The sequence below is a fragment of the Moschus berezovskii genome, chromosome 4, assembly GCF_049115385.1.
Source record: "Moschus berezovskii isolate FMDL1 chromosome 4, NW_MosBer_1.0, whole genome shotgun sequence".
NCBI classification, from domain to species: domain Eukaryota; kingdom Metazoa; phylum Chordata; class Mammalia; order Artiodactyla; family Moschidae; genus Moschus; species Moschus berezovskii.
In genome coordinates this window covers 90,764,660-90,791,539 of record NC_142463.1, presented here as the reverse complement: position 1 = coordinate 90,791,539, position 26,880 = coordinate 90,764,660, and the positions used below count along the sequence as shown (strand labels likewise).

General features: G+C 43.4%; 2 protein-coding genes across 3 annotated transcripts in view; one reads left to right on the top strand and one right to left on the bottom strand.

Moving 5' to 3' along the window:
- Positions 1–26,880, bottom strand: part of CHI3L2 (chitinase 3 like 2) — a 271,894-nt gene that overhangs the window by 39,865 nt on the left and 205,149 nt on the right. The gene's annotated exons all lie outside the window — the stretch shown is intronic.
- LOC129541033 (oviduct-specific glycoprotein-like) lies at positions 350–15,838 on the top strand. Of its 2 annotated transcripts, none has more exons than XM_055402658.2 (11): positions 350–374; positions 900–929; positions 1,315–1,516; positions 2,460–2,516; positions 3,337–3,502; positions 4,046–4,170; positions 10,886–10,994; positions 11,094–11,279; positions 12,930–13,046; positions 14,419–14,554; positions 15,372–15,838. In XM_055402658.2, exons 1-11 carry the CDS (start codon positions 350–352, stop codon positions 15,836–15,838), a joined length of 1,620 nt encoding a protein of 539 aa, XP_055258633.2. The 2 variants fall into 2 exon arrangements, with proteins under 2 accessions (XP_055258633.2, XP_088691010.1); XM_088834884.1 differs by having other exon boundaries at positions 1,315–1,548; positions 2,456–2,516.

Here is a 26,880-nt window from a genome sequence, read left to right as displayed (position 1 = left end):
ATAACACAGAATCACTGCTGCCCTTCAGTGTTTCTTCCTTATACTCATTCCATGCGGGGATGAATTCCAGGAAGAGGTGCTGAGCTCACTAGGGCCGGTCGTGGACACCTCCTCTGTGTCAGTGTCAGAGGGAGTTGTTGCTTTGTTGGATCTCAGAGCTATGGCTCTGCTGGGTGGGAGGACAGAAGACGCTGGGGTCACTGTGACTCTGGGGCAGCCATGCATTAATCACTGTCTCTGGTTTTGTTTCTGTGTAGCTGGGTTGTTCCAGTGCTATCCCACAGTTGTACCTGGGAAATCTCATATAAAGGGACTCCAGCTCTAGGCCTGCAGCTGTCAGACCACAGAGATGGGGAAGCTGCTACTGTGTGTTGGTGAGTGTGGTGGGTCCCAGTTCCTGAATGTCTTAGTTCAGGAGGTGTCAGGCTTCATAACCTTGTCTCTGTGGTACCCAAGGAGCATCCTGGGCCTCAGGGGCTTGGATTAGGTAGAGGTGCACAGGACACAGTGAAAGGAGATCAGAGTGAAAATGATCAGAGCAGTGGTTCTCACCAGCTGCACATTAAGTATTTTTATGCCTGGCCTCCACTTCAGACCCATTGATCAGAATGTCTATGGGAGGAGCCAGGAAATCACTATGTTTAAATTATCTTCCAAGGTTGAGAACCACTGGCCTGGAACCTTTGCTGGGACTTCTCAGTGTCATGGTTGTCCCAAAGTCTGTGTGTATACATGTAGAATATATTGGAGTGGAAAGGAGCTTAGATAGATCTGGCTTCACCCACTCAGTATAGAGAAGAGGAAGGAGGAAAGGGTGTGTGTCTGCTTTTGTAGGAGCTGGAGGGTGAGCTGGGGTGTGTGTGTGAATCTGCATGTGTTTCTTCCTTTGTCTCCTGCAGGACTGCTCCTTGTGCTGAAACACCATGATGGTGAGGAAACTGTGGACATCTCCAGGGCCGGGGGGAGTGTCCACTGAGAATTGCTCCAAGTCCACTGTCCCCTGTACCCGCCTTGGCTCTGCGTCGGGCATCATTGACCCAATTCGGCTCAACAGCGGATTCTCAGTCACTGTTGAGTCTACTCTGTGCCAGGATCCAGACTCTTGGATCCATTCTGACCAGGGTTTCATAAGGCATTCTTTCCCCGGGGCACCCCAGCAGTGGTGGAAGGACCTGCCCTCCATGTAGCTCTGGAGTGTGTATGAGGGAGCAGTTACAGTAGCCTAGCCTCTCAGGCAGTGTCATCACCACTCTGTGGATGCTGAGCTCCATCCCCACTTGGTTTCTACCAATAATGCCTGCTGTCCCCTGCCAGGTGCTGCCCACAAGCTGGTGTGTTATTTCACCAACTGGGCATTCAGTCGGCCTGGCCCTGCCTCTATCCTGCCCTGGGATCTGGACCCCTTTCTCTGCACCCACCTGGTATTTGCCTTTGCCTCGATGAACAACAATCAGATTGTTCCTAAGGATCCCCAGAATGAGAAAATCTACCCAGAATTCAACAAGCTCAAGGAGAGGTGTGTTCACTGTGTCTGTGGGGGTTGTATTTTACAGGTAAAGAGGAATAAGTCTTTTCTTCTGTTAGTTGTCACCTTTCCTCTGATCCTTGTGTCCCTCCTCCTGTCAAGGGCTCTCTGTAGTGTCCTGGTTCCGGGAGCTCCCTGTTGATCAGCACTCTGAGCTTGTCCTTGCCTCCCTGCCCTTGTGGCTGCTCTGCCCCTGCCTAGAATATGCTCCTCTCTCTTCTCTGCCGTGCACCCCCAATTCACCCTTCAAGCCCAGTGCTCAGGATTCTATTTTCAAATGCTTTGGAGAGAGCTGTGCATCACAAAAGCTTCACAAATGCTAATGTTTCATTACCATTTGTCAAATGAACCCCAAGGGAAGGGCTGGTGTCTGTGATCTTTGTACCCCAGTGGCTGAGTCAGTGCCCAGCAGAGAGCTGGTGCTCAGTGTTCTCTTCCTAGGCCTCCTGGGCTGTCCTCTCTAGGGAGTGGTCTGTCGCTGTGTGCATGGTTGTAGGAAGGCAGAGAAAATCCATGTTACTAGAGCACAGCCTCTGGAGAGGAGAGCAGGGAGCTTGTCCATCTGTTCAATGCTATTTTTCAAGCACCTAAAGCAGTCAGAGGCACGTATTAATTGCTCAGTAAATGTTTGCTGACCAAAAAAGTGAGTGAACAAAAAATTTAGGCTCTCTTTCCTTTTTCTTTTTCTGGGAATGTCATGGGAGTGGGGAGTTTGGGGGGGGTTTAGACAGCCTGGGGTCCTGGGTGAGATGGTCTATATGTGGACTGGTTGCTGTCTCTTTTCCTTCTTCCCCTTCCTTGGCTCCGCTCCTTTCTCCCTTAGGTTACTCCACCCGCTGCCCCCTTACCCTCCCCCTCCTCCAATCCCCACTACTCCCACTGTTCCCAAATGACTGATGAGAACCCAGCTCACTGACCCTGTCCCTCATCACAGGAACAGGGGGCTGAAAACACTGCTGTCCATTGGGGGGTGGAACTTCGGCACCTCGAGGTGAGTCTGTGCTGTTAGGTCTTCTCTCTGGGGTGGGGTTGAGGTGATGGGTCAGGGGAGCAGGCCAGCTTTACACTCGTTATCTCATGATTGATAGGGGAAAGGATTAAAGTGGCTGTTTGCATTCCAAATTTGTAGGAAAAAAGCAAGAATGAGAGCTTTGGTAACTTACTGTATTTCACCCAGGTGTTCCTGAGAGATGATCAGCTAGGGATGATGATCAGGTAATGGAACCAAGCCTGCCAAAGTCTGAATCTAGTTAATCATTGCATGTAGGACTAGCCCCAAATTACTTAAAGTTCAGCTTCACTATTCTAAAGGTTTTCCAATAGTGCCTTCACTATGGAAGAGAAAATATTAGAAAAAATGGAGAACAGTCAAACAGCTAATAAACAGAATAGCAAAGACTCTAGAACCCCTGGTCAGAGCCTGGCCCTCTTGTGCCATGTTATGGGGCCCATTAGCTCAGAGATCTTTCTGGAAATGCTGGCCCTTTACTCACGTTCCCTCCCCTTATCTGTTCAGGCAAAGAGTCAGTGACTGGCCAGGAGTGACCATTTCAAAGGCAGAGCTGTTCTGAGCCACTGTCTCCACCCCAGGCTGAGTGCTGCTTCCATCTGGCAGGGGCAGGTGTGGTTTTCAAATCCTGCCTAGAACCTGAAGTCCAGGACTTGGTGGAGCTTTAAAAGGGTTTGAGAGTTTCAAAGCTCTGCCCTCCTTTCCTCAGTCACATATGAACCAAAGATCCTTGCAGGGAGTGGTTGGGGGGAGCACGGTTGTGCAGAAAGCACTCCTGGCCTCACCCCTGGTGCCCCTGCAGGTTCACCACGATGCTGTCCACATTTTCCAACCGGGAAAGGTTTGTCAGTTCAGTGATCACCCTCCTGAGGACATATGGCTTCGATGGTCTGGACCTCTTCTTCTTGTACCCTGGACTCAGAGGCAGCCCAGCGCGTGACCGCTGGACCTTTGTCTCCTTACTTGAAGTAAGGCCAGCTTTGTTGTTGTTGTTCAGTGGCTAAGTCGTGTGCGACTCTTCAGCCACCCCATGGAGTTTCAGGCTTCCCTGTCCTTCATGATGAAAAGGCCAGTGTGGCAACTCCCGTATCCAAAAGTGATTCTATTTTGACCATGTCTGGGCCCCGGGCACATGAGGAGCCTAAGACCAGGGTTGGACAGAAGAGTGGTATGGACAAACAGCTGCTGAGCGGAGGCCCTGTGGAGGCCTTTCCCTCTGTCACCACTGGCCTGGCCCCAGCCATCCAGCCTGAGTGACACTTTATCCATGCATCTCCTGGCCCCTCTCAGGCAGGCTGTCTGAACTCTGCTCCTGGCACTGGCTCTCTGCTCAGTGACTTACCACACTGGCTCATATCCCCGTTTCTTGGGAACCTGTGGGCAGGGCCTGTGTCTTACTCTCCTGGCTCCAGGGACTCTGTTATTATGGAAGATTATTTCCTGGATGACTTCTGCTTTCCCAGACTCGACTCTGCTTTGTCCATTTCTCTCATCTGCTTCTCTCTTCCCAGGAGCTCCTGCAGGCCTTCAAGAATGAGGCCCAGCTCACCATGCGCCCAAGGCTGCTGCTGTCTGCTGCCGTCTCTGGGGATCCCCATGTCATCCAGAAAGCATATGATGCCCGCCTTCTGGGCAGGTGAGTGGGTGCTCCTTTGAAGTTGGTGGGAGGGCACTGGAGGGAAGAAGGCGTCTTGGGCTCAGAACCCAGAGGTGCCCAGCACAGTCCTGGAACTTTGACTTCTTGCCCTGCTGTGAGAGCACCTGTAGGAGGTGAGCTAAGCACGAATGTAGGTGGAGATAAGGATCTTTCCTTATAGCCCGGACTTTCCTGAGGAGATCAGAGGGGAGTGATGGAGCACCAGACCACACCACAGAATCCCTTTGGGTAGATATCAGCATTGTCCATAGCTGGGGCTCAAGGAGCGAATCCAGGGACCTGACCTCTGTTCTGCTGGAGTCCCCTGTGGATGTGCACTGGGTGCCAGAGAGCTGGCATCAGAGACATGGGTGAATTACCAACTACTGCCTCTGAAACAAAAACAGGAATGCCCAGTCAGGGCCCATTTTCAGAGCAGAGGACTTCATGCCAAAGTCACAAAACCAGATGGAGGGAGCTCATATCTCTCTGGACATGCCAGTTCTGGACTCATTCTATCAAAATTCAAGAATCAAATGTTTCCTGATTTTATTTTATTTTTTAAAAATTTATTTTATTGGAGGCAAATTACCTTATATTATTATATTGGTTGGTTTTGCCATACATTGACACGAATCCGCCCCGGGTGTACATGTGTTCCCTTTCTTGAATCCCCCTCCCACCTCCTTCTTCCCCATATCCTCCCTCCAGGTCATCCCCGTACACCAGCCCCAAGCATCCTGTATCATGCATCGAACCTGGACTGGTGATTCATTTCACATATGATAATATACATGCTACAGTGCCGTTCTCCCTAATCATCCCACCTTCACCCTCTCCCACAGAGTCCCAAAGACTGTTCTATATACCTATGTCTCTTTTGCAGTCTCGTATACAGGGTTAAGGTTACCATCTTTCTAAATTCCATATATATGTGTTAGTATACTGTATTCATGTTTTTCTTTCTGGCTTACTTCACTCTGTATAATAGGCTCCAATTTCATCCACCTCATTAGAACTGATTCAAATGCATTCTTTTTGAGGGCTGAAAAATACTCCATTGTGTATATGTACCAAAGCTTTCTTATCCATTCGTCTGCAGATGGACATCTAGGTTGCTTCCATGTCCTGGCTATTATAAACAGTGCTGCAATGAACATTGGAGTACATGTGTCTCTTTCAATTCTGGTTTCCTCGGTGTGTATGCCCAGGAGTGCGATTGCTGGATCATATGGCAGTTCTATTTCCAGTTTTTTGAGGAATCTCTACATTGTTCTCCATAGTGGCTGTACTAGTTTGCATTCCCACCAACAGTGTAAGAGGGTTCCCTTTTCCCCACACCCTCTCCAGCATTTATTGCATGTAGACTTTTGGATAGCAGCCATTACAACTGGTATGAAATGGTATCTTATTGTGGTTTTGATTTGCATTTCTCTGATTATGAGGGATGTTGAGCTTTTGAACTGTGGTGTTGGAGAAGACTCTTGAGAGTCCCTTGGACTCTCAAGGAGATCCAACCAGTCCATTCTAAAGGAGATCAATCCTGGGTGTTCATTGGAAGGACTGATGCTAAAGCTGAAACTGCAATACTTTGGCCACCTCATGCGACGAGTTGACTCACTGGAAAAGACTCTGATGCTGGGAAAGGTTGGGGGCGGGAGGAGAAGGGGACGACCTAGAAAGATGGCTGGATGGCATCACCGACTCTGTGGACATGAGTTTGAGTGAACTCCGGGAGTTGGTGATGGACAGGGAGGCCTGGCGTGCTGTGATTCATGGGGTCGCGGAGAGTCGGACACGACTGAGCGACTGAACTGAACTGAGCATTTTTTCATGTGTTTCTTAGTCATCTTTATGTCTTCTTTGGAGAAATGTCTATTTAGTTCTTTGGCCCATTTTTTGATTGGGTCACTTATTTTTCTGGAATTGAGCTGCAGCATCTGCTTGTATATTTTGGAGATTAATCCTTTATCAGTTGCTTCATTTGCTATTATTTTCTCCCATTCTGAAGGCTGTCTTTTCACCTTGTTTATAGTTTCCTTTGCTGTGCAGAAGCTTTTGATTTTAATTAGGTCCCATTTGTTTATTTTTGCTTTTATTTCCAAAATTCTGGGAGGTGGGTCTTGGAGGATCCTGCTGTGATTTATGTCAGAGAGTGTTTTGCCTACATTCTCCTCTAGGAGTTTTATAGAATCTGGTCTTTCATTTAGCTCTCTAATCCATTTTGAGTTTACTTTGGTGTATGGTGTTAGGAAGTGTTCTAGTTTCATTCTTTTACAAGTGGCTGACCAGTTTTCCCAGCACCACTTGTTAAAGAGACTGTCTTTTCTCCACTTTATATTCTTGCCTCCTTTGTCGAAGATAAGGTGTCCATAGGTGCGTGTTATCTCTGGGCTTTCTATTTTGTTCCATTGATCTATATTTCTGTCTTTATGCCAGTACCATACTGTCTTGATGACTGTGGCTTTGTAGTAGAGCCTGAAGTCCAGCAGGTTAATTCCTCCAGTTCCATTCTTCTTCTTCAAGATTGCTTTGGCTATTCGAGGTTTTTTGTATTTCCATACAAATTGTGAGATTATTTGTTCTAGTTCTGTGAAAAATATAGTTGGTAGCTTGATAAGGATTGCATTGAATGTATAAATTACTTTGGGTGGTATACTCATTTTCACAATATTTATTCTTCCAATCCATGAACACGGTATATTTCTCCATCTTTTAGTGTCCTCTTTGATTACTTTCACTAGTGTTTTATAGTTTTCTATGTACAAGTCTTTTGTTTCCTTACGTAGATATATTCCTAAGTGTTTAATTCTTTTCATTGCAACAGTGAATGGAATAGTTTTCTTAATTTCTCTTTCTATTTTCTCATTATTAGTGTATAGGAATGCAAGGGATTTCTGTGTGTTGATTTTATATCCTGCAACTTTACTGTATTCATTGATTAGCTCTAGTAGTTTTCTGGTAGAGTCTTTAGGGTTTTCTGTGTAGAGGATCATGTCGTCTGCAAACAGTGAGAGTTTTACTTCTTCTTTTCCAATTTGGATTCCTTTTATGTCTTTTTATGCTCTGATTGCTGTAGCCAAAACTTCCAGAACTATGTTGAATAGTAGTGGTGAGAGTGGGCACCCTTGTCTTGTTCCTGACTTTAAGGGAAATGCTTTCAGTTTTTCACCATTGAGGATAATGTTTGCTGTGTGTTTGTCATATATAGTTTTTATTATGTTGAGATATGTCCCTTCTAGTCCCACTTTCTGGAGTGTTTTTATCATAAATGGATGCTGTATTTTGTCAAAGGCTTTCTCTGCATCTATTGAGATAGTCATATGATTTTTATTTTTCAGTTTGTTAATGTGGTGTATTACATTGATTGATTTGCGGATATTGAAGAATCCTTGCATTCCTGGGATAAAGCCCACTTGGTCATGATGTATGATCTTCTTAATGTGTTGTTGGATTCTGATTGCTAGAATTTTGTTTAGGATTTTTGCATCTATGTTCATCAGTGATATTGGCCTGTAGTTTTCTTTTTCTGTGGGATCTTTACCAGGTTTTGGGATTAGGGTGATGGTGGCCTCATAGAATGAGTTTGGAAGTTTCCCTTCCTCAGCAATTTTCTGGAAGAGTTTGAGTAGAATAGGTGTTAGCTCGTCTTTAAATTTTTGGTAGAATTCAGTTCTGAAGCCGTCTGGACCTGGGCTTTTGTTTGCTGGAAGATTTCTGATTACTTCCTCTAGTTCCGTGCTTGTGATGGGTCTGTTCAGATTTTCTATTTCTTCCTGGTTCAGTTTTGGCAAAGTGTACTTTTCTAGGAATTTGTCCATTTCTTCCAAGTTATTCATTTTATTGCCATATAATTGCTGATAGTATTCTCTAATAATCCTTTATATTTCTGTGTTGTCGGTTGTGATCTCTCCATTTTCATTTATAATTTTATTGATTTGATTCTCCCTTTGTTTCTTGATGAGTCTGGCTAGTGGTTTGTCAATTTTATTTACCTTCTCAAAGAACCAGCTTTTGGCTTTGTTGATTTTTGCTATGGTCTCTTTTGTTTCTTTTGCATTTATCTCTGGCCTAATTTTTACGATTTCTTTCCTTCTACTAACCCTGGGGTTCTTCATTTCTTCCTTTTCTAGTTTCTTTAGATGTAGAGTTAGGTTATTTAGTTGATATTTTTCTTGTTTCTTGAGGTGTGCCTGTATTGCTATGAACCTCCCCCTTAGCACTGCTTTTACAGTGTCCCAGAAGTTTTGGGTTGTTGTGTTTTCATTTTCATTCATTTCTATGCATATTTTGATTTCTCTTTTGATTTCTTCTATGATTTGTTCATTATTCAGCAGCGTGTTGTTCAGCCTCCATATGTTGGCATTTTTAATAGTTTTTCTCCTGTAATTGAGATCTAATCTTACTGCATTGTGGTCAGAAAAGATGCTCGGAATGATTTCAGTTTTTTTGAATTTACCAAGGCTAGATTTATGGCCCAGGATGTGATCTATCCTGGAAAATGTTCCATGTGCGCTTGAGAAAAAGGTGAAATTCATTGTTTTGGGGTGAAATGTCCTATAGAGATCTATTAGGTCTAACTGGTCTATTGTATCATTTAAAGTTTGTGTTTCCTTGTTAATTTTCTCTTTAGTTGATCTATCCATAGATGTAAGTGGGCTATTAAAGTCTCCCACTATTATTGTGTTATTGTTAATTTCCCCTTTCATACTTGTTAGTAATTGTCTTACATATTGCGGTGTTCCTATGTTGGGTGCATAAATATTTATAATTGTTGTATCTTCTTCTTGGATTGATCCTTTGATCATTATGTAGTTTCCTTCTTTGTGTCTTTTCACAGCCTTTGTTTTAAAATCTATTTTATCCGATATGAGTATTGCTACTCCTGCTTTCTTTTGGTCTCTATTTGCATGGAATATCTTTTTCCAGCCCTTCACTTTCAGTCTGTGTGTGTCCCTCGTTTTGAGGTGGGTCTCTTGGAGACAACATATATGGGGGTCTTGTTTTTGTATCCATTCAACCAGTCTTTGTCTTTTGCTTGGGGCATTCAACCCATTTACATTTAAGGTGATTATTGATAAGTATGATCCCGTTGCCATTTTCTTTATTGTTTTGGGTTCCAGTTTATATACCCTTTCTGTGTTTCCTGTCTAGAGAAGATCCTTTAGTATTTGTTGGAGAGCTGGTTTGGTGATGCTGAATTCTCTCAGCTTTTGCTTATCTGTAAAGCTTTTGATTTATCCTTCATATTTGAATGAGATCCTTGCTGGGTATAGTAATCTGGGCTTTAGGTTACTTTCTTTCATCACTTTAAGTATGTCTTGCCATTCCCTCCTGGCCTGAAGAGTTTCTGCTGAAAGATCAGTTGTTATCCTTATGGGGATCCCCTTGTGTGTTATTTGTTGTTTTTCCCTTGCTGCTTTTAATATTTGTTCTTTGTGTTTGATCTTTGTTAATTTGATTAATATGTGCCTTGGAGTATTTCGCCTTGGGTTTATCCTGTTAAGGACTCTCTGTTTCTTGGACTTGGGTGATTATGTCCTTCCCCATTTTAGGGAAGTTTTCAACTATTATCTCCTCGAGTATTCTCTCATGGTCTTTCTTTTTGTCTTCTTCTTCTGGGACTCCTATGATTCGAATGTTTGGGCATTTAATACTGTCCCATATGTCTCTAATATTGTCCTCATTTCTTTTAATTCTTTTTTCTTTTTCTGTCTCTGTTTCATTTATTTCTACAATTCTATCTTCTAGCTTGCTTATCCTGTCTTCTGCCTCTGTTATTCTACTGTTTGTTCCCTCCAGAGTGTTTCTGATCTCATCTTTGCATTATTCATAGTATATTGACTCTTTTTTATTTCCTCTAATTCCTTATTAAACCTTTCTTGCATCTTCTCAATCCTTTTCTCCAGTTTATTTATCTGTAACTTCATTTTGCTTTCCAGATTTTGAATCATTTTCACAATTAAAATTTGAAATTCTTTATCAGATAGGTTCCCTGAGGTAGATGCAACATATAAGAGATGATGCTATTGCTGTGTGTGACGACACTTAGGGAGTGTGGGTGCAGAGTGTCAGGAGAGGTGAGAGACCCAGTGAGCTGAGTTGGCTAGTGTTGGTCTTAGAGCCAGGCAGGATTGAGGACTCCACTTTCACCCAGCTGGGTCACCTCAGACAAATTAGGTAACTGCGTGAGTTTCAATTTTTTCATTTTAAAATGGAGACAATTATGGTAATTAGGACATTAACCAGATTAAATTTAAATTAGATAATCCATGCTAACCTCTACACTGTGACTTGGTAAGGCTCAATTACACTTCACCATCTGGAAAGCTTTCTGGAAGAGATGAGTTTCACTGGCTCCTTGAACAGTAGAAAGATGGATGCACTTTTATGCTGTCTGATTACACATGTTATTTATGCAGACCTCTGCTACACTTGTATCAGCCCAAATGCCTTTGTTTCCTATTCTGATCCCATCCACTCCCTTGGATACTTTCCGGAGGGCATAGGTCCTGACACACTGCTGTCCCTCACCAGCTGTGTGTTCCAGGGCAGCCTCTCACATGTGGGGCATGGCTCAGGCAGTCCCCAGTCCCATCTCAGTCGACAGAGATGGCAGGGGTGTTGGGTGGCCAATGTTCAGCTAGTTAGCTAGTTGGTGCTGTGAAAGTCTAGCTGGCATGATCTTCATAACTCCTCTTTTTGCCCCTTATAGACTCCTGGATTTCATCAGCGTCTTGTCTTACGACTTACACGGAAGCTGGGAAAAGGTCACAGGACACAATAGCCCTCTGTTCTCTCTGCCTGGAGACCCCAAATCGTTGGTAAGAAAAGGAAAGCTGTCAGGCAGCCCAGACATGCACCCCTGAGCCAAGCCAGTGGCTCCTGCTAACAAGGAGGGGTTGTGTTCTTCCTTCCTGCAGGCATATGCCATGAATTACTGGCGACAGCTTGGGGCCCCACCTGAGAAGCTCCTCATGGGGCTCCCCACTTATGGACGTACTTTTCACCTCCTCAGAGCCTCTCAGAATAAGCTGAGGGCAGAAGCTTTGGGACCAGCATCTCCAGGGAAGTACACCAAGCAAGCTGGCTTCTTGGCTTATTATGAGGTGACGGGAACGGGAACCTCTGTCTGTGAGTTAGGGCTCCCACACCCGAGCCCAGGGTCAAAGCAGGGACAAGGGACCAAGGCAAGACTGAGGGCTAAAGACAGGCAAGGAGGTGGTTTGCTGTGGCAAGAGACATCCACTTTCTGGGATACTCTCTTTTCTTTTGGGGGAAGTTATTTGAGCCCTTTGTAAGAGGTGAGGGACTGGGTGAAGTCTGAATGGAGGGGGACAGATATTTCACTCCTTAGAAGATTCTTAAATAATATTTAAGTCAATCCTGAATTATTATATGGCCTAAATAAATCTAATTAATATTTGCAAGATATATATATATATATTTTCAAAAGTTCAAATATTTTCAAAAGTAAGAGAATAGTATAGCATCCTCTGTCCCCTGAAAGAGCCATGGACCCAGGGCAGATATTTCACCCCTTAGAAGACTCTTAAATAGCAGTTAAGTCAATCCTCACTTACTATATGTCCTAAATAAACATAATTAATATCTACCATATGTATATAATCAGACATGTGCAAAAGTAAAAGAATAGTATAACATCCTCTCACTCCTTGATGCCCAAATGCCCTTCACCCAGCTTCAGACATTAACCGCTCATGGCCAGTCTTGTTTCTTCTCTGCTCCTGACTCCTTCCTTCTCACTATCAATTATTTTGAGACAATTCTAAGACATCCCCCAACACAGATTCTTTCTCCTCCACCTCCTGAATTCCATGCTTGAATCCCCATCTCAACAAAGCTTGCTGTTGAGTGAGGGGAAGAGACATGGATCCACGGGAATGTGGAACATAAGAGAAGACAGTAAGAGGCACCAAGTGCATGACCGTAGGGTGTGGAGTTGGTGGATTTTGAGCAGAACTATGAAGCACAGTAGAATCCTGATGGGCAGGAAGAACCTTCTAGGCAAAGAACAGCAGGAACCAGAGGGAGAGTTGCAGCTTTGCCTGAGATGGTAATGGAGACGCTGGTGTCTCTCCAATCTCTGCACTGTGCCTGCTCCTGGGGATGTTTCCCTGCTAATCCAGTGAAGCATGATTATGAAAGATGACATAGTCAAGGGAGCATAAAGAGGTTTTGACATAGTCAAGGGAGTTAAAGAGGTTTTGATAACACCTTTAATGAACAAAAAAGTAATAACTTCCATATTAGCTTCTGCATACCAAAAGGAACATTTCTGTATCTTTGCAGCATACTGTCTCCAGCACAATGTTGGGTACCCAGTCTACATTCAGTGGTTTTTTGATGTAATAACGTAGTTTTCCCTGCCTTCCAGCTCTTCACATTTATTATAGATTCAAAAGTTAGTTTGATAAATACCTGGATGGATCAGTTTATGTTAGTTTAATGAGCAAAGGAGATACTTGTTTATGAAAAGTCTTTGAGAAAGGTACAGGTTTCGTTTAGACTCAGGTTTGTTATGTAGTAGTTTGGTATTGACATTATTTACAAAGGCTGCCACTCACTCCTTGGTTCTCTACCTGTTTATCCATCATGGATATTAGAGAAAGGAATAAGCAAGAGTAAGAATTTATCCAAAATAGAAAGGAAGTCTTTGCCCCTGTGTGTGAACACTTTGTTGGTGCTTCTCTTCATGGAACACCACACAGCTGATCACTGTTCTGATGCTCCTGCAGATTTGTTCCTTCATTGAGGGAATGAATAAACGCTGGATTGATGATCAGTATGTACCATATGCCTTCAAGGGGAAAGAGTGGGTTGGCTATGATGATGCCATCAGCTTTAGTTACAAGGTGAGAACTTGGTCCTTTATTGCTTCAACATAGTTTCTCTCTGGCTTCTATGAGGCCTTTGTGTGTACAGTGTGTGTGTGTGTGTGTGTGTGTGCGCACTCATGTGCGTGTGCATGTATGTGCCTATAAAACTGCCAGAGGGATGGGATGGGGAGGGAGGTGGGAAGGGGGTTCAGGATGGGGAACACATGTACACCCATGGCAGATTCATGTCAACGTATGGCAAAACGAATACGATATTGTAAAGTAAAAATAAATAAATAAAACTGAAAAAAAAAAACTGACAGGTTAACTTGTTAGCCTAAAAGTAGAAAAAAAGTCAAAATCTTCAGTTTCCAACTTCGCAATAATTGGTTCCTCCTTATTTTACATTTGGGGAAATTAAACCCCAGAAAGAAGCCAACTGATTTGGCCAAGTCATGTTATTTGCATATGACAATCTTTTCCATCAGCCTTACAAGAGAACTCTGGTAGAGTAATAAGAAAATCTGGATTCAATGCTAAACAACTTCCATTTAGTTAAATCTGAGGTTTTAATAATCATGGATAAAACACTTCATTTTCTTTTATGTGTAAAAGATATGATATTATCCATTCTATTCCTCTTTTATAGCATCACTATGTCATAAGATATGTTGAAATGATTTTTTAAAAATAAAGCAATATCTCCAGTTTAATATGATGATAATGGTGATTAGCAGGCTGGGGAACCAGACAATGTTTAATATTTATGAACATGTACTATGTGAAAAATATTGCTCCGGATATCTTACATGTATGATTTAAAAAATCTTTTTAAAATTATGGTAAAATATACATAACATAAAATTCACTATTTTATTCATTTTTTAGTCACCATTCAGTTGCATTAAGTACATTCACATTGCTGTGCAACCGTCATATCTACCTCCAGAACTTTCTCCTCTTTCCAAACTGAAATGACTCCCCACTCCTTCCTCACTCTGCTCCTGGTAATCACCACTCTACCTTCCATCTGGTTGAATTTGACTACTCTAAGCACCTTGATGAATGGAATCATAGTGTTTGTTCTTTTGTAACTGGCTTATTTCACTTAGCATTGTATCTTCCACTTCCACCTATGTTGTAATATGTGCATATAGGAATTCTTTGGATCCTAAAAATGTTGGAAATGTTATCCATTTTTTTTTTTTTTTACATAGAAGGCAATTAAAACACACAAGGCTTATGTAGCTTTTTTTTTTTTTCTCAAGATCCCATAGCTAATAAGCAATAGAGGCTAGATGGTTAAGCATCCTACCATATTGCCTTCTGAGAGTCTATCTGATTTTGCCACTGTACTCAGTCTGGAGGATGGCTGGTACAGCAGGTTGACTGACCACTGCTTTTTCAGGCATTTTTCATAAAGCGAGAGCATTTTGGGGGGGCCATGGTGTGGACATTGGACCTGGATGATGTCACGGGCGCTTTCTGTGGCACTGGCCCTTTCCCCCTTGTCTACATGTTGAATTATCTTCTGGTGAAGGACGGTGAGTAGCTATGACCTGGAAGCTGGGTTGGCAGTTTCAAAACCACTGGGTGGGTCCCTTCTGTAAGATTTAAAGGCTTTGTTGGGGCAAAATGACAATGAAGGAAGAGAATAAGTTTTGATGCCAGGCCAGTCTGCTTTCTAATCTTGGTTTTGATGCCTGCTCCATTTAAACTCCCTGAGCTTTGTTTTCCCATCTACAAAATGGGAATAATCCTTATACTCATGACATTATTATACACTTTGGCAGTTAGGAGATGGAACCTGGCATTCTAAATCTGTAACATCCTTGGAGATGGACTATATCCCTCATTTTGTGAGGAGACCAGGACTCAGAAAGATAATACAGCTAATAAGGGGTTGAAATGAAAAGCCAACGTAATTCTTTACAACATGCTTTCTAGGGCAACCTCCTTGCACTCAGCCTTGTTCCTTGTGCCTCCCAAGTGGGGGACACAAAAGGACTCTTCCTGAGGATTCCACAAGTTAGGAAATAGACCTCAGGTTCAATGTCTTGTGCAAAGTGTGACGGCCAAAGTGAGGGGCTGAGCATAGAGAACTGACAGACTTCTGCTTGGGGTCACTCAACTGGAAATGTAGCAAATCCACTGAGTGGGATCTTGTTGATATGTTTAGGTGGGGAAGCCAGGCTTCTGTGTGTGGAGACTTTATCTGTGTTGACAAGTGGGTGCATTCAGAAATTCTCTGCTTCTGGTTTGGGAGCTGGTACTTCAGCCCTGGAGTGGCTTTAGTTCTGCCAGTGACAGGATGGGAAGGAAGAGGTAGGAATCTCACCCTTTTCTGTTGATTTCTTCTAGAGTTCAGCTCAACTCCTTCACCAAAATTTTGGTTCTCAACTGCTGTGAATTCTTCAAGAATTGGCCCTGAAATTCCAACTATGACCAGGGATTTGACCACTGGTTTGGGCATTTTGCCCCCAGGAGGAGAGCCTGTGGCCACTGAGACCAAAAGAAAGTCTGCAACAATGGCCACAACCCCCAGAGGTGAGATTGCAATCCCTACAAGGACCCCTCTATCCTTTGGAAGGCACACTGCTGCTCCAGAAGGGAAGATTGAGAGCCCTGGAGAGAAGCCCCTGACCACTGTGGGCCATCTGGCGGTGAGCCCTGGAGGGATAGCTGTGGGTCCCGTGCACCTTCAGACTGGACAGAAGGTCACACCCCCAGGAAGGAAGGCTGGAGTCCCTGAGAAGGTGACTATACCCTCTGGAAAGATGACAGTCACCCCTGATGGCCAGGCTGAGACTCTGGAGAGGAGACTTTGACCTCTGAGGTGGACTGTGACTCCCTGGTGGGTTACTTTGGTCTTCAGACAGAAGCTGAAAAGTGGATGCTGCCCTCTGGCCCCAGGATACACTCCTCTTGCTTTTGACAGCCCCTTTGTTCCCACTGATGGACTCATTCTTTGGACAACTTGATGACCCTTCCAATGAGTCCTCTCTCTAAAGAAACTTGAAAAACTCTGCTGTGAATAAAGGATCCCAAAGTCTGTTGTGAGCAACATCTGGGGGAAACCCTTATCTCTTCATCTAGGCCCCCTGATAGAAGCTGCCTGTGCCCAGTCATTCATACATCATTCTTGGGGCAAACAGTCCCCAGGTCATAGTGAGCTAATCTCTTCTCTCTTGAATAAACTAAAAGCGCAAGAAGCTGTCTGCGTTCTCTGAAGCTCTTTTCTTGAAACGACCAGTGGTAGTCAACTGTTATCTTCCTTTCAAGATCACTTCCCCTTGTTATTTTTGGAAAGAGGGTATTTGTGTCTGTCCCACGCTGAAGTTTTCCAGTGTTGATTACGTGCTTCTCTCTCTGCAATGAACACTGCTGACTTCACTGATGGTCAGAACCAGAAACTCCTTGAGGGAAGTTTTCCCTACTGCTGAAGGTGCCTGAGAGAAGGAGGAGGGAGTTGTCTCTTCCAGTTATATTCCCTACTTTGGAAAGTCTTAGTTGTCTCTGATAAAACACCTCCACCTCCACCTGTTCTCTCCATAAGGAGTGGTGGAGGGGAAGACAAAATCAACATATTTTGGTTATCTGCACACTTCTCCTAGGTCTATACCACACACTGAAGTCTACCTTTGGTTTATTTTCCTGGGCATGATTCACCCTTATAAGTCAGTATAGACATAGGACCAAATTCTAGCCCTCCTTTCCTGGGAAGCAATGATGATCTGAGTGTTCGATCTACCATCAATGTTACCTTTTCTTTTGGAAGTGCAGCCTCCAAAGCTTTAAAATAAGGGTTCATTAAAATACCTATGGGAGGAGGCATTTATCATAAATGATAAAGTGGGTGAAGGCTGTATCCACACATGGGTGGGCACATGGCCTTAGGACCACGTTGCCACAACATAAATCACAAATCAGTTAAGCTACAAAACAAATCAACCTCAAAACCAGTTTACAAAGCAGCCATTTATTTAGCTGATAATTCTAAAGGTTAGTCATTTAAGCTGTGTTCAATTAGGTATTTTTTATGGTCTGCACTGGTCTTGACTGATCATGGCTGCAGTGACTCAGGCATCTGCTGTTAGCTAGTGGATTGGGTTGGGGTGGGCTGGTTTATCATGGCCTCAGCTGGGCTGCCTGAGGTCTCTTTCTGTGGCACCTCCCATTCTTCAACTGACTACTTTACAAGGTTGAGGTCTCCTTGTTACTAGAAAGCAAGAGAGAAATCTCCAATGGGCAATTTATTTTTAAATCTCTGCTTGAATTGTATTTACTCTGGTTCCATTGGTCAAAGCAAGTAAAATGCCCAAGCATAAAATTAGAATGGTTGCGAATTATGCAAATGAATATGGGGAAGCATAAATAAATTGGAAGTTATAACTGCTAATCTGTTTCACAAACTCAATCTTCCAGTATTTAAGAAAAGCTGAAATTAGGTGTGTGTGTGTGTGTGTGTGTGTTTAGTAGAAACCTATTGACTTCAAAGCATTGGCTAAAATGTCTGTGACTGGATGTGCCTGTGGACGGCAGTCATGCCCCCTGGACCAGAGTGCTTTGATAGAGCAATTGGATCAAAGCATTCTATGTTTGCATTAAGGTATGATGGAATAGAAGTGAGTTCACATTTCATTCTGGGCACTGGATTTTCAGATTTCTTCTCCTAGTTGTTGTATAGACCCTACGCTCATCTACTTAAAGGTTCATTTCAGTTCATTTCAGTCGCTCATTCGTGCTCGGTTCTTTGCAACCCCATGAAAAGCAGCATGCCAGGCCTCCCCGTCCATCACCAACTCCCAGAGTCCACCCAAATCCATGTCCATTGAGTCGGTGATGCCATCTAGCCATCTCATCCTCTGTCGTCTCCTTCTCTTCCTGCCTCCAATCGCTCCCAGCATCAGAGTCTTTTCCAATGAGTCAACTCCTCGCATGAGGTGGCCAAAGTATTGGAGTTTCAGCCTCAGCATCAGTGAACACCCAGGACTGGTCTCCTTTAGGATGGACTGGTTGGATCTCCTTGCAGTCCAAGGGACTTGCAAGAATCTTTCTCCAGCAACACAGTTCAAAAACGTCAATTCTTGGGTGCTCAGCTTTCTTCACAGTCCAACTCACATCCATACATGACCACGGGAAAAACCATAGCCTTGACAAGACGGACCTTTGTTGGCAAAGTAATGTCTCTGCTTTTTAATATGCTATCTAGGTTGGTCATAACTTTCCTTCCAAGGAGTAAGCGTCTCTTAATTTCATGGCTGCAGTCACCATCTGAAGTGATTTTGGAGCCCAGAAAAATAAAGTCTGACACTGTTTCCCCATCTATTTCCCATGAAGTGATGGGACTGGATGCCATGATCTTCGTTTTCTGAATGTTGAGCTTTAAGCCAACTTTTTCACTCTCCTCTTTCACTTTCATCAAGAGGCTTTTTAGTTCCTCTTCACTTTCTGCCATAAGGGTGGTGTCATCTGCATATCTGAGGTGATTGATATTTCTCCCAGCAATCTTGATTCCAGCTTGTGCTTCTCCAGCCGAGCGTTCCTCATGATGTGCTCTGCATATAAGTTAAATAAGCAGGGTGACAATATACAGCCTTGACATACTCCTTTTCCTATTTGGAACCATGTCTGTTCCATGTCCAGTTCTAATTGTAGCTTCCTGACCTGCATACAGGTTTCTCAAGAGGCAGGTCAGGTGGTCTGGTAGTCCCATCTCTTTCAGAATTTCCCACAGTTTATTTAGGGATTATACATTTCATTGGACATTCTTAGAGTATAGGAAAGAAATAGAGGTGAAGTTTTTCCCACTAGCTCCTATATGGACAATAAGTATTTCTGAGAATCTTTGTAAGATTTTTTCTGTCACCTTCTCCGCATGCGCTTTGTTCATATAAATAGATAAGTGTCTAGAAGTTTCTATTTATCTATTTTAAAAATCTAACTTATAACTTATCTTTTTGCTGTAAATTGATTGGGACTTCCAAGTTCATCATCTACCTCAAAATATACATTAGTGGGCAATCAACATAAATTGATACAGCCACTATGGAAAACAGTATGGGACTTCTTTAAAAGTAAAAACAGTACTACCATATTATTTAGGAATCCCACTTCTGGGTATCTTTCCAAAGAAAACAAGAGCACTAATTCAAAAAGATGTGTGCACCCCTATGTTCACTGAAGCATTATTTACAATAGCCAGTGTGTTCATCAGTAGATAGAGCCAACCCAAAGTGGGGAGCTCGCATTTCTCTCTTTCTTAGTTTCTTTCTGACTCTACTCTTTACTATCCAAAATTTGTGGGAGCCCCCAAAATTTCCCTACAGTCCTGGTGGAACGTTTTGACCAAGATCTCCCTCCCTGTCCCTCTCATGGTCAAAGACATGGCAAAGAGATTTTTACCTTGAGAAGATTTGAAGTACAATGAGTTCTCTGAACTTGGACACAGCAGATGAGGAGTCTGACAACACAGTGGGCTGCCCAGGGCCCTGGGGAATGGGACAAATGTGGAACTGGATGCAGGCCCTGCAGCTTGATTCTGGTACAATGCCTTGTGCAGCTGTTCTTCTGTCACAGAGATAACAAGCCTCCCCTCAGTTCAGATCTTACACAGAGAGACAAGGCCCCAGGCTTTTGTGTGGGGCCTGCAGCAGAGATGGGGAGGATGCTACTTTGGGCTGGTAAGTTACACAGTCCCACTCCTCTCTTCGCCTCTAAACCCAGAAAATCCTCTCCCTCAAGCATCAGAAAACAGGCACCCAGCCCCTAGCTTCAATACAAAAAGGCTCTGTTTGGATTTTTCTGCATCATTTCTCTCTTGTCTGGGCATGTGCTATCCCATCAGGCCCCTGCTTTGTCAGGCTGCTGCCTTTTTCTTTCTCTTGCACATGCTCAGGGTCCAGAATGAAAAAAAGTAATGCCATCTGTACATTGATAGGAGGTGCTAAGTGACAAAGTACTGCATTTCAAGAGCTGAGCAGGTGTGTACCTAGTAAGTCAGGTATTCTCTGAAGGCATCTAACCTAAAATGCTGCTTCTGTAGTTTCCAATACAAATCTCAGTGCCTCTCTCTGAAATATTCCACTTAAATAGAATGGTTTTTACAACAGCTCTACACCTTGATCCATCATCTTTCTCACCACCCATAACTTGCCCAGTGCCACCCTTTGTAATAAAGAACTAATGCTGCCTTCAGTGCTCAGATCTGTGACCTGGCACCACCCTACTCCTAGAGAGCCTTAGAAGGCTGTGGTCCATGAGCACCTGAGGATGCTGAACACCACCCATGCGAGTAGCTGATACAAGGTGCTCTGGGGCATCCCAGGCCTCTGTGAGACTGCAGAGCTGTTCAGCTATTGCCTTCACTGAACATGCAGCTGAGTTAAGAGCAGGCAAGCTGGATCTTGTTTTAAAGTCATTGTCAAATGGTGAGGATCCAGTCCATTGGAGACTTAATGACTGTACCAGGTAGCCAGTCCAATGGTTTAATTAACATGCATTTATTTGATTTTTCCTGTATGTTATGTAATGTCACTTTAGTTATTTCATCTAATCTTCACAATATATTTTGAAGTAGGTTTTAATCTCCCCATTGTGTCAGTAAGCAAAACAAGGTTAGGAGTTCTATGACAAGGTATCCAGCATCCTGCAGCTGGAAGGAGAAGAGCCAGGCTTCAAGCACAACAGTGACTGCTCAGAGCCCAGGCTCCTTCTACTCACCACTCACTAAGTAGGGGTTGGACCCAGCTCCAGTCCCATTCACCCCCAGGGTGGCTAGGGAATATGTAGAGAGGAAGGTGTGTTCAGGACTCACCAGGGGCTGACTGTTCATTGTTAGGTACCCAGCAGTGAAACAGGTCTGTAGCTTCCATGGGAAGCCCTGAGCTGAGTCATGGGTTTATCTCTTGCCTTGTTGCAGGTGTGGCTATGTTGCTGAAAGCATCATGACTCTTCTTCCTTTTGACAGAGGAGTTTCCACCATCAGCAAACTTACATGCTTGAAAATCTGAGCAAGCTGGAGTCTCCATCTCCTATGGCACAATCAAATTTGTTACAAAGAAAGAAAGAAAGAGAGAAAAGAAAGAAGGATGGAAGGGAGAGAGGGAAGAAGGGAGGAAGAAAGAAAGAAAAAAAAAAGGAAAATGAGAAAGAGCTTTCTCAGCTCAACCTCCTGCATGCTTGTATCCACATTCCTTTGACTCATGGAAATGAAATGGCTAAGGATCATGAAGACCCTTATCAGGGTAAGAAATTAAGATAACAGTAGAGTGTGTTAGTTTAGAGAGGATCAGTTATTAATTCCCTAGAAATTAGAACTCTTCAAGGGGAAAAGGTCAACTTTATCCTACATCTGCTTTGACTCCATTCCCAGGTCCTTGAGAAAGAGAGTTTCTCTCTTATTCACCAATCTGAGATTTCCTCATGTCGCCAAGCCTAAGTCTAGAGGAAGAACTAAGATATCCAGAGTGTTTCTGCTGCTCCTCCTACAGGAGCCAGTGAAAGAAGCATTGAGATAACAGGTCTCAAGGCCTCTAAGTTCTAACCCTTGTTCTTCCCACCTGAGTATACCAAAAAGCTTATGTGTTACTACCAACTGGTCTCAGTATTGCCTAGGCCCTGTCAAATTCATAACAGAGAATGTTAACCTATGTCTGTGTACACATGCCATCTATGCCTTCACCACATGGTCAATAAAAAGATGGCATCCTATGAGTGGAACAATGATGTCATCTACCCCCAGTTCCAGAACCTTAAGAAGCAGTCTGCACCTTGTTCTGGAATATCTGGGAGAGTCACAGATATTGAATGAATTTGAAACTCAGAGCTAGTTTTGGGAGCCAGCTCCCCACTCAGGGCTAAAGTACACCACACAGACAGTTCAGGTCAGTTCGGTCCCTCAGTCATGTCTGACTCTTTGTGACCCCATGGACTGCAGCACGCCAGGCTTCCTTGTCCATCACCAACTGCCAGAGCTTACTCAAACTTCTATCCATCAAGTCAGTGATGCCATCCAACCATCTCACCTTGTCGTCCCCATCTCCTCCCACCTTCAGTCTTTCCTAGCATCAGGGTCTTTTCAAACGAGTCAGTTCTTCATATCAGGTGGCCAAAGTATTGGAGTTTCAGCTTCAGCATCAGTCCTTCCAAAGAATATCAGGACAGATTTCCTTTAGGGTGGACTGGTTGGATCTCCTTGCAGTCCAAGAGACTCTTAAGAATCTTCTCCAACACCACAGTTCAAAAGGATCAGTTCCTTGGCACTCAGCTTTCTTTACAGTCCAACTCTCACATCCATACATGACCACTGAAAAAACCATAGCCTTGACTAGATGGACCTTTATTGGCAGTGCAATGTCTCTGCTTTTTAATGTGCTGTCTAGGTTGGTCAGTTTTTCTTCCAAGGGGCATACATCTTTTAATTTCAAGACTGCAGTCACCATCTGCAGTGATTTTGGAGCCAAAGAAAATAAAGTCTGTCACTGTTTCCATTGTTTCCCTATTTATTTGCCATGACGTGATGGAGCTGGATGCCACTCAATTTTCTGAATATTGAGTTTTAAGCCAACTTTTTCACTCTCCTCTTTCATCAAGAGGCTTTTTAGTTCTTCTTCACTTTCTGTCATAAGGGTGGTGCTATCTGAGTATCAGAAGTTATTAATATTTCCACCAGCAATCTTGATTCCAGCTTGTGCCTCATCCAGCCTGGCATTTTACATGATATACTCTACATATAAGTTAAATAAGCAGAGTGACAATATGCAACCTGGACGTACTCCTTTCCTGATTTGGAACCAGTCTGTTGTTCCATGTCCAGTTCTTCCTGTTGCTTCTTGACATGCATACAGATTTCTCAGGAGGCATGTCAGGTGGTCTGGTATGCCCATCTCTTGAAGAATTTTCCACTTTGTTGTGATCCACACTGGAGAAGGCAATGGCACCCCACTCCAGTACTCTTGCCTGGAAAATCCCATGGAGGGAGGAGCCTGGTGGGCTGCAGCCCATGGGGTCGCTGAAAGTTGGACACGACTCAGTGACTTCACTTTCACTTTTTACTTTCATGCATTGGAGAAGGAAATGGCAACCCACTCCAGTGTTCTTGCCTGGAGAATCCCAGGGACGGTGGAGCCTGGTGGGCTGCCGTCTATGGGGTAGCAGAGAGTCGGACACGACTGAAGTGACTTAGCAGCAATAGCAGCAGTGATCCACACAGTCAAAGGCTTTGAAGTAGTCAATAAAACAGAAGTTGATGTTTTTCTGGAACTCTGTAGCTTTTTCGATGATCTAGCAGATGTTGGCAATTTGATCTCTGGTTCTTCTGTCTTTTCTAAATCCAGCTTGAACATCTGGAAGTTCTCTGCTCATGTACTGTTGAACCTCGCTTGGAGAATTTTGAGCATTAATTTGCTAGCATGTGAGATGATTGCAACTGTGCAGTAGTTTGAACATTCTTTGCATTGCTTTTCTTTGGGATTGGAATGAAAACTGGCCTTTTCAAGTCCTGTGGCCACTGCTGAGTTTTCCAAATTTGCTGGCATATTGAGTGCAGTACTTTCACAGAATCATCTTTTAGGATTTGAAATAGCTCAACTGGAATTCCATCACTTCCTCTAGCTTTGTTTGTAGTGATGCTTCCAAGGCTCACTTGATTTTGCATTCCAGGATGTCTGGCTGTAGGTGAGTGATCACACCACCGTGATTATCTGGGTCATGAAGATCTTTTTTGTGTAGTTCTTCTGTGTATCTTGCCACCTCTTCTTAATATCTTCTGCTTCTGTTAGGTCCATACCATTTCTGTCCTTTATCGAGAGCCCATCTTTGCATGAAATGTTCCCTTGGTATCTAATTTTCTTGAAGAGATCTCTGCTGCTTCTGCTAAGTCACTTCAGTCGTATCCGACTCTGTGTGACCCCATAGACGGAAGCCCACCAGGCTCCCCCATCCCTGGGATTCTCCAGGCAAGAACTCTGGAGTGGGTTGCCATTTCCTTCTCCAATGTGTGAAAGTGAAAAGTGAAAGTGAAGTCGCTCAGTCATGTCCGACCCTTAGTGACCCCACGGACTGCAGCCTACCAGGCTCCTCCATCCATGGGATTTTCTAGGCAATAGTACTGGAGTGACTTGCCATTGCCTTCTCCGAAGAGATCTCTAGTCTTTCCCATTCTATTGTTTTCCTCTGTTCTTTCCATTGATCACTGAGGAATGCTTTCTTATCTCTCCTTTCTATTCTTTGGAACACTGTATTCAAATGGGTATATCTTTTCTCTTTGCCTTTAGCTTCTCTTCTTTTCTCAGTTATTTGTAAGGCCTCCTCAGACAACTGTTTTGCCTTTATACATTTCTTTTTCTTGGGGAGGGTCTTGATCGCTGCCTCCTGTACAATGTCATGAACCTCTGTCCATAGTTCTTCAGACTGTCTATCAGATCTACTTCCTTGAATCTATTTGTCACCTCTATTGTATAATCGTAAGGGATTTGATTTAGATCATACCTGAATGGTCTAGTGGTTTTCCCTGCTTTCTTCAATTTAAGTCTGAATTTGACAATAGGGAATTCATGATCTGAGTCACAGTCAGCTCCTGCTCTTGTTTTTGCTGACTGTATAGAGCTTCTCCATCTTTGACTGCAAAGAATATAATCAATCTGATTTCAGTATTGACCAATCTGGTGATGTCTATCTGTAGAGTCTTCTTTTGTGTTGTTGGAAGAGGGTGTTTGCTATGACCAGTTCGTTCTCCTGGCAAAACTCTTAGACTTTACACTGCTTCATTTTGTATTCCAAGGCCAAATTTGCCTGTTACTCCAGGTATCTCTTGACTTCCTAGTTTTGCATTCCAGTCCCCTATGATGAAAAGGACATCTTTTTTTGGGTGTTAGTTCTTGAAGGTCCTGTAGGTCTTCATAGAACCCTTCAACTTCAGCTTCTTCAGCACTACTGGTTGGGGTATAGACTTGGATTACTGTAATACTGAATAGTTTGCCTTGGAAATGAACAGAGATCATTCTGCTGTTTCTGAGATTGCACCCAAGTACTGCATTTCAGACTCTTGTTGTCTATGAGGGCTACTCCATTTCTTCTAAGGAATTCTTGCCCACAGTAGTAGCAATAATGATCATCTGAGTTAAATTCACCCATTCCAGTCCATTTTAGTTCACTGATTCCCCACTCTTGCCATCTCCTGTTTGACCACTTCCAATTTACTTTGATTCATGGACCTAACATTTCAGGTTCCTATGCAATATTGTTCTTTATAGCATTAGACTTTCCTTCTATCACCAGTCACATCCACAACTGGCTGTTGTTTTTGCTTTGGCTCTGTCTCTTCTTTCTTCCTGGAGTTATTTCTCCACTCTTCTCCAGTAGCATATTGGGCACCTACTGACCTGGGGAGTTCATCTTTCAGTGTCCTATCTTTTTGCCTTTCCATACTGTTCATGGGGTTCTCAAGACAAGAATACTGAAGTGGTTTGCCATTCTCTTCTACATACAGACAGAGTGGCTCCCCAAAGGAAAGGAATGAAAATCACAAGCCATCCTGACATGAATCAAAATGACTTCCCTTTCCTCAGCAGTAATTTTCTGTGCCACAATGACTGACTTTATTGCTCTAAACCTGTTTCCCTCCTCCTACCCTTACTTCTATTTGGAAGCACCCAGAGTGCACCATAATGTGTCCTTCTATATTTATTTAGCTGAAGGAAGTGAGAAAATTCAGAATTACCATAGGGGTTTAAAATGAAAATAGCCTTAGAGACTGACTGAATTTAGCCTCAGTTCAGTTAAAGAACTTTCTAGGAGAATTATCTTTCTATTGAGATCAAGATAAGAGTCAACCCTATTTGGAAAATCCCCTCTTTTCTATTTTCAAATTATTGATGCAGTTGACATTTTGGCTGGTGATGCAGTGGTGGCAAGGATAGCCTCCTCAATCTCATGGTGTCTTTGGCTAAACATCCTTGTTTCCCTTCATGAGAGTGTCTCCAGTCAGAGAGCAAATCTGTCTGCAAGATCCCATACACACATGTGACTGTAGTTTGAGGGAAAGGCTCTTATCCACTTGATTTTTCCCTTTCTTGTGCTCCAGAAAAGACTAAGGTGGCTTATTAGGATCAGAACTCAAGTGTGGGTGAAAATTAAAGTCTCTCAGTCATGTCCGACTCTTTGTGACCCCATGAACTATACAGTCCATGGAATTCTCCAGGCCAGAATACTGGAGTGGGTAGCCTTTCCCTCTCCAGGGGACCTTCCCAACCCATGGACTGAACCCAGGTCTCCCACATTGCAGGCAGATTCTTTACCAGCTGAGCTACAAGGGAAACCCAAGAATACTGGAGTGGGTAACCTATCCCTTCTCCAGCAGATCTTCCTGACCCAGGAATCAAACTGGGGTCTCCTGCATTTCAGGTAGATTCTTTACCAACTGAGAAAGTGTGGGTGGTTCATTCTAAATGCTTAGCATAAAGGTGATTCTTAGAGAAGCAGAAAGTGGACACCATAGCCAGAGTTAATGGGTTTCTGCTCTTTTGGTGCTAGAACCATGAGTCTGAGAGGCCCCTTTGCTCTGTCAAGCAGCTTCCACATATGTGGCTTCAACAGACTTCACTCTGTCATTTCTTCATGCTTCTTCATTAGTAATGGAAACCTGCTTACACCCCAGGTGATTGGCTGGTGAACTTCAGCATTCAGAAGTAGAAACTATTCTACTTTTGAGGAATCAGACTACTGGCTGATCTCAGGAGAGGCTAAAGCTAATAGGTTTTTTATTTGTTTTACTTATTTTTTTACTGATGTATAATTGATTTACAGCATTGTGCTAGTTTCAGGGGTATAGCAAAGTGGTTTGACTGTAAATATAATACATTTATAATAT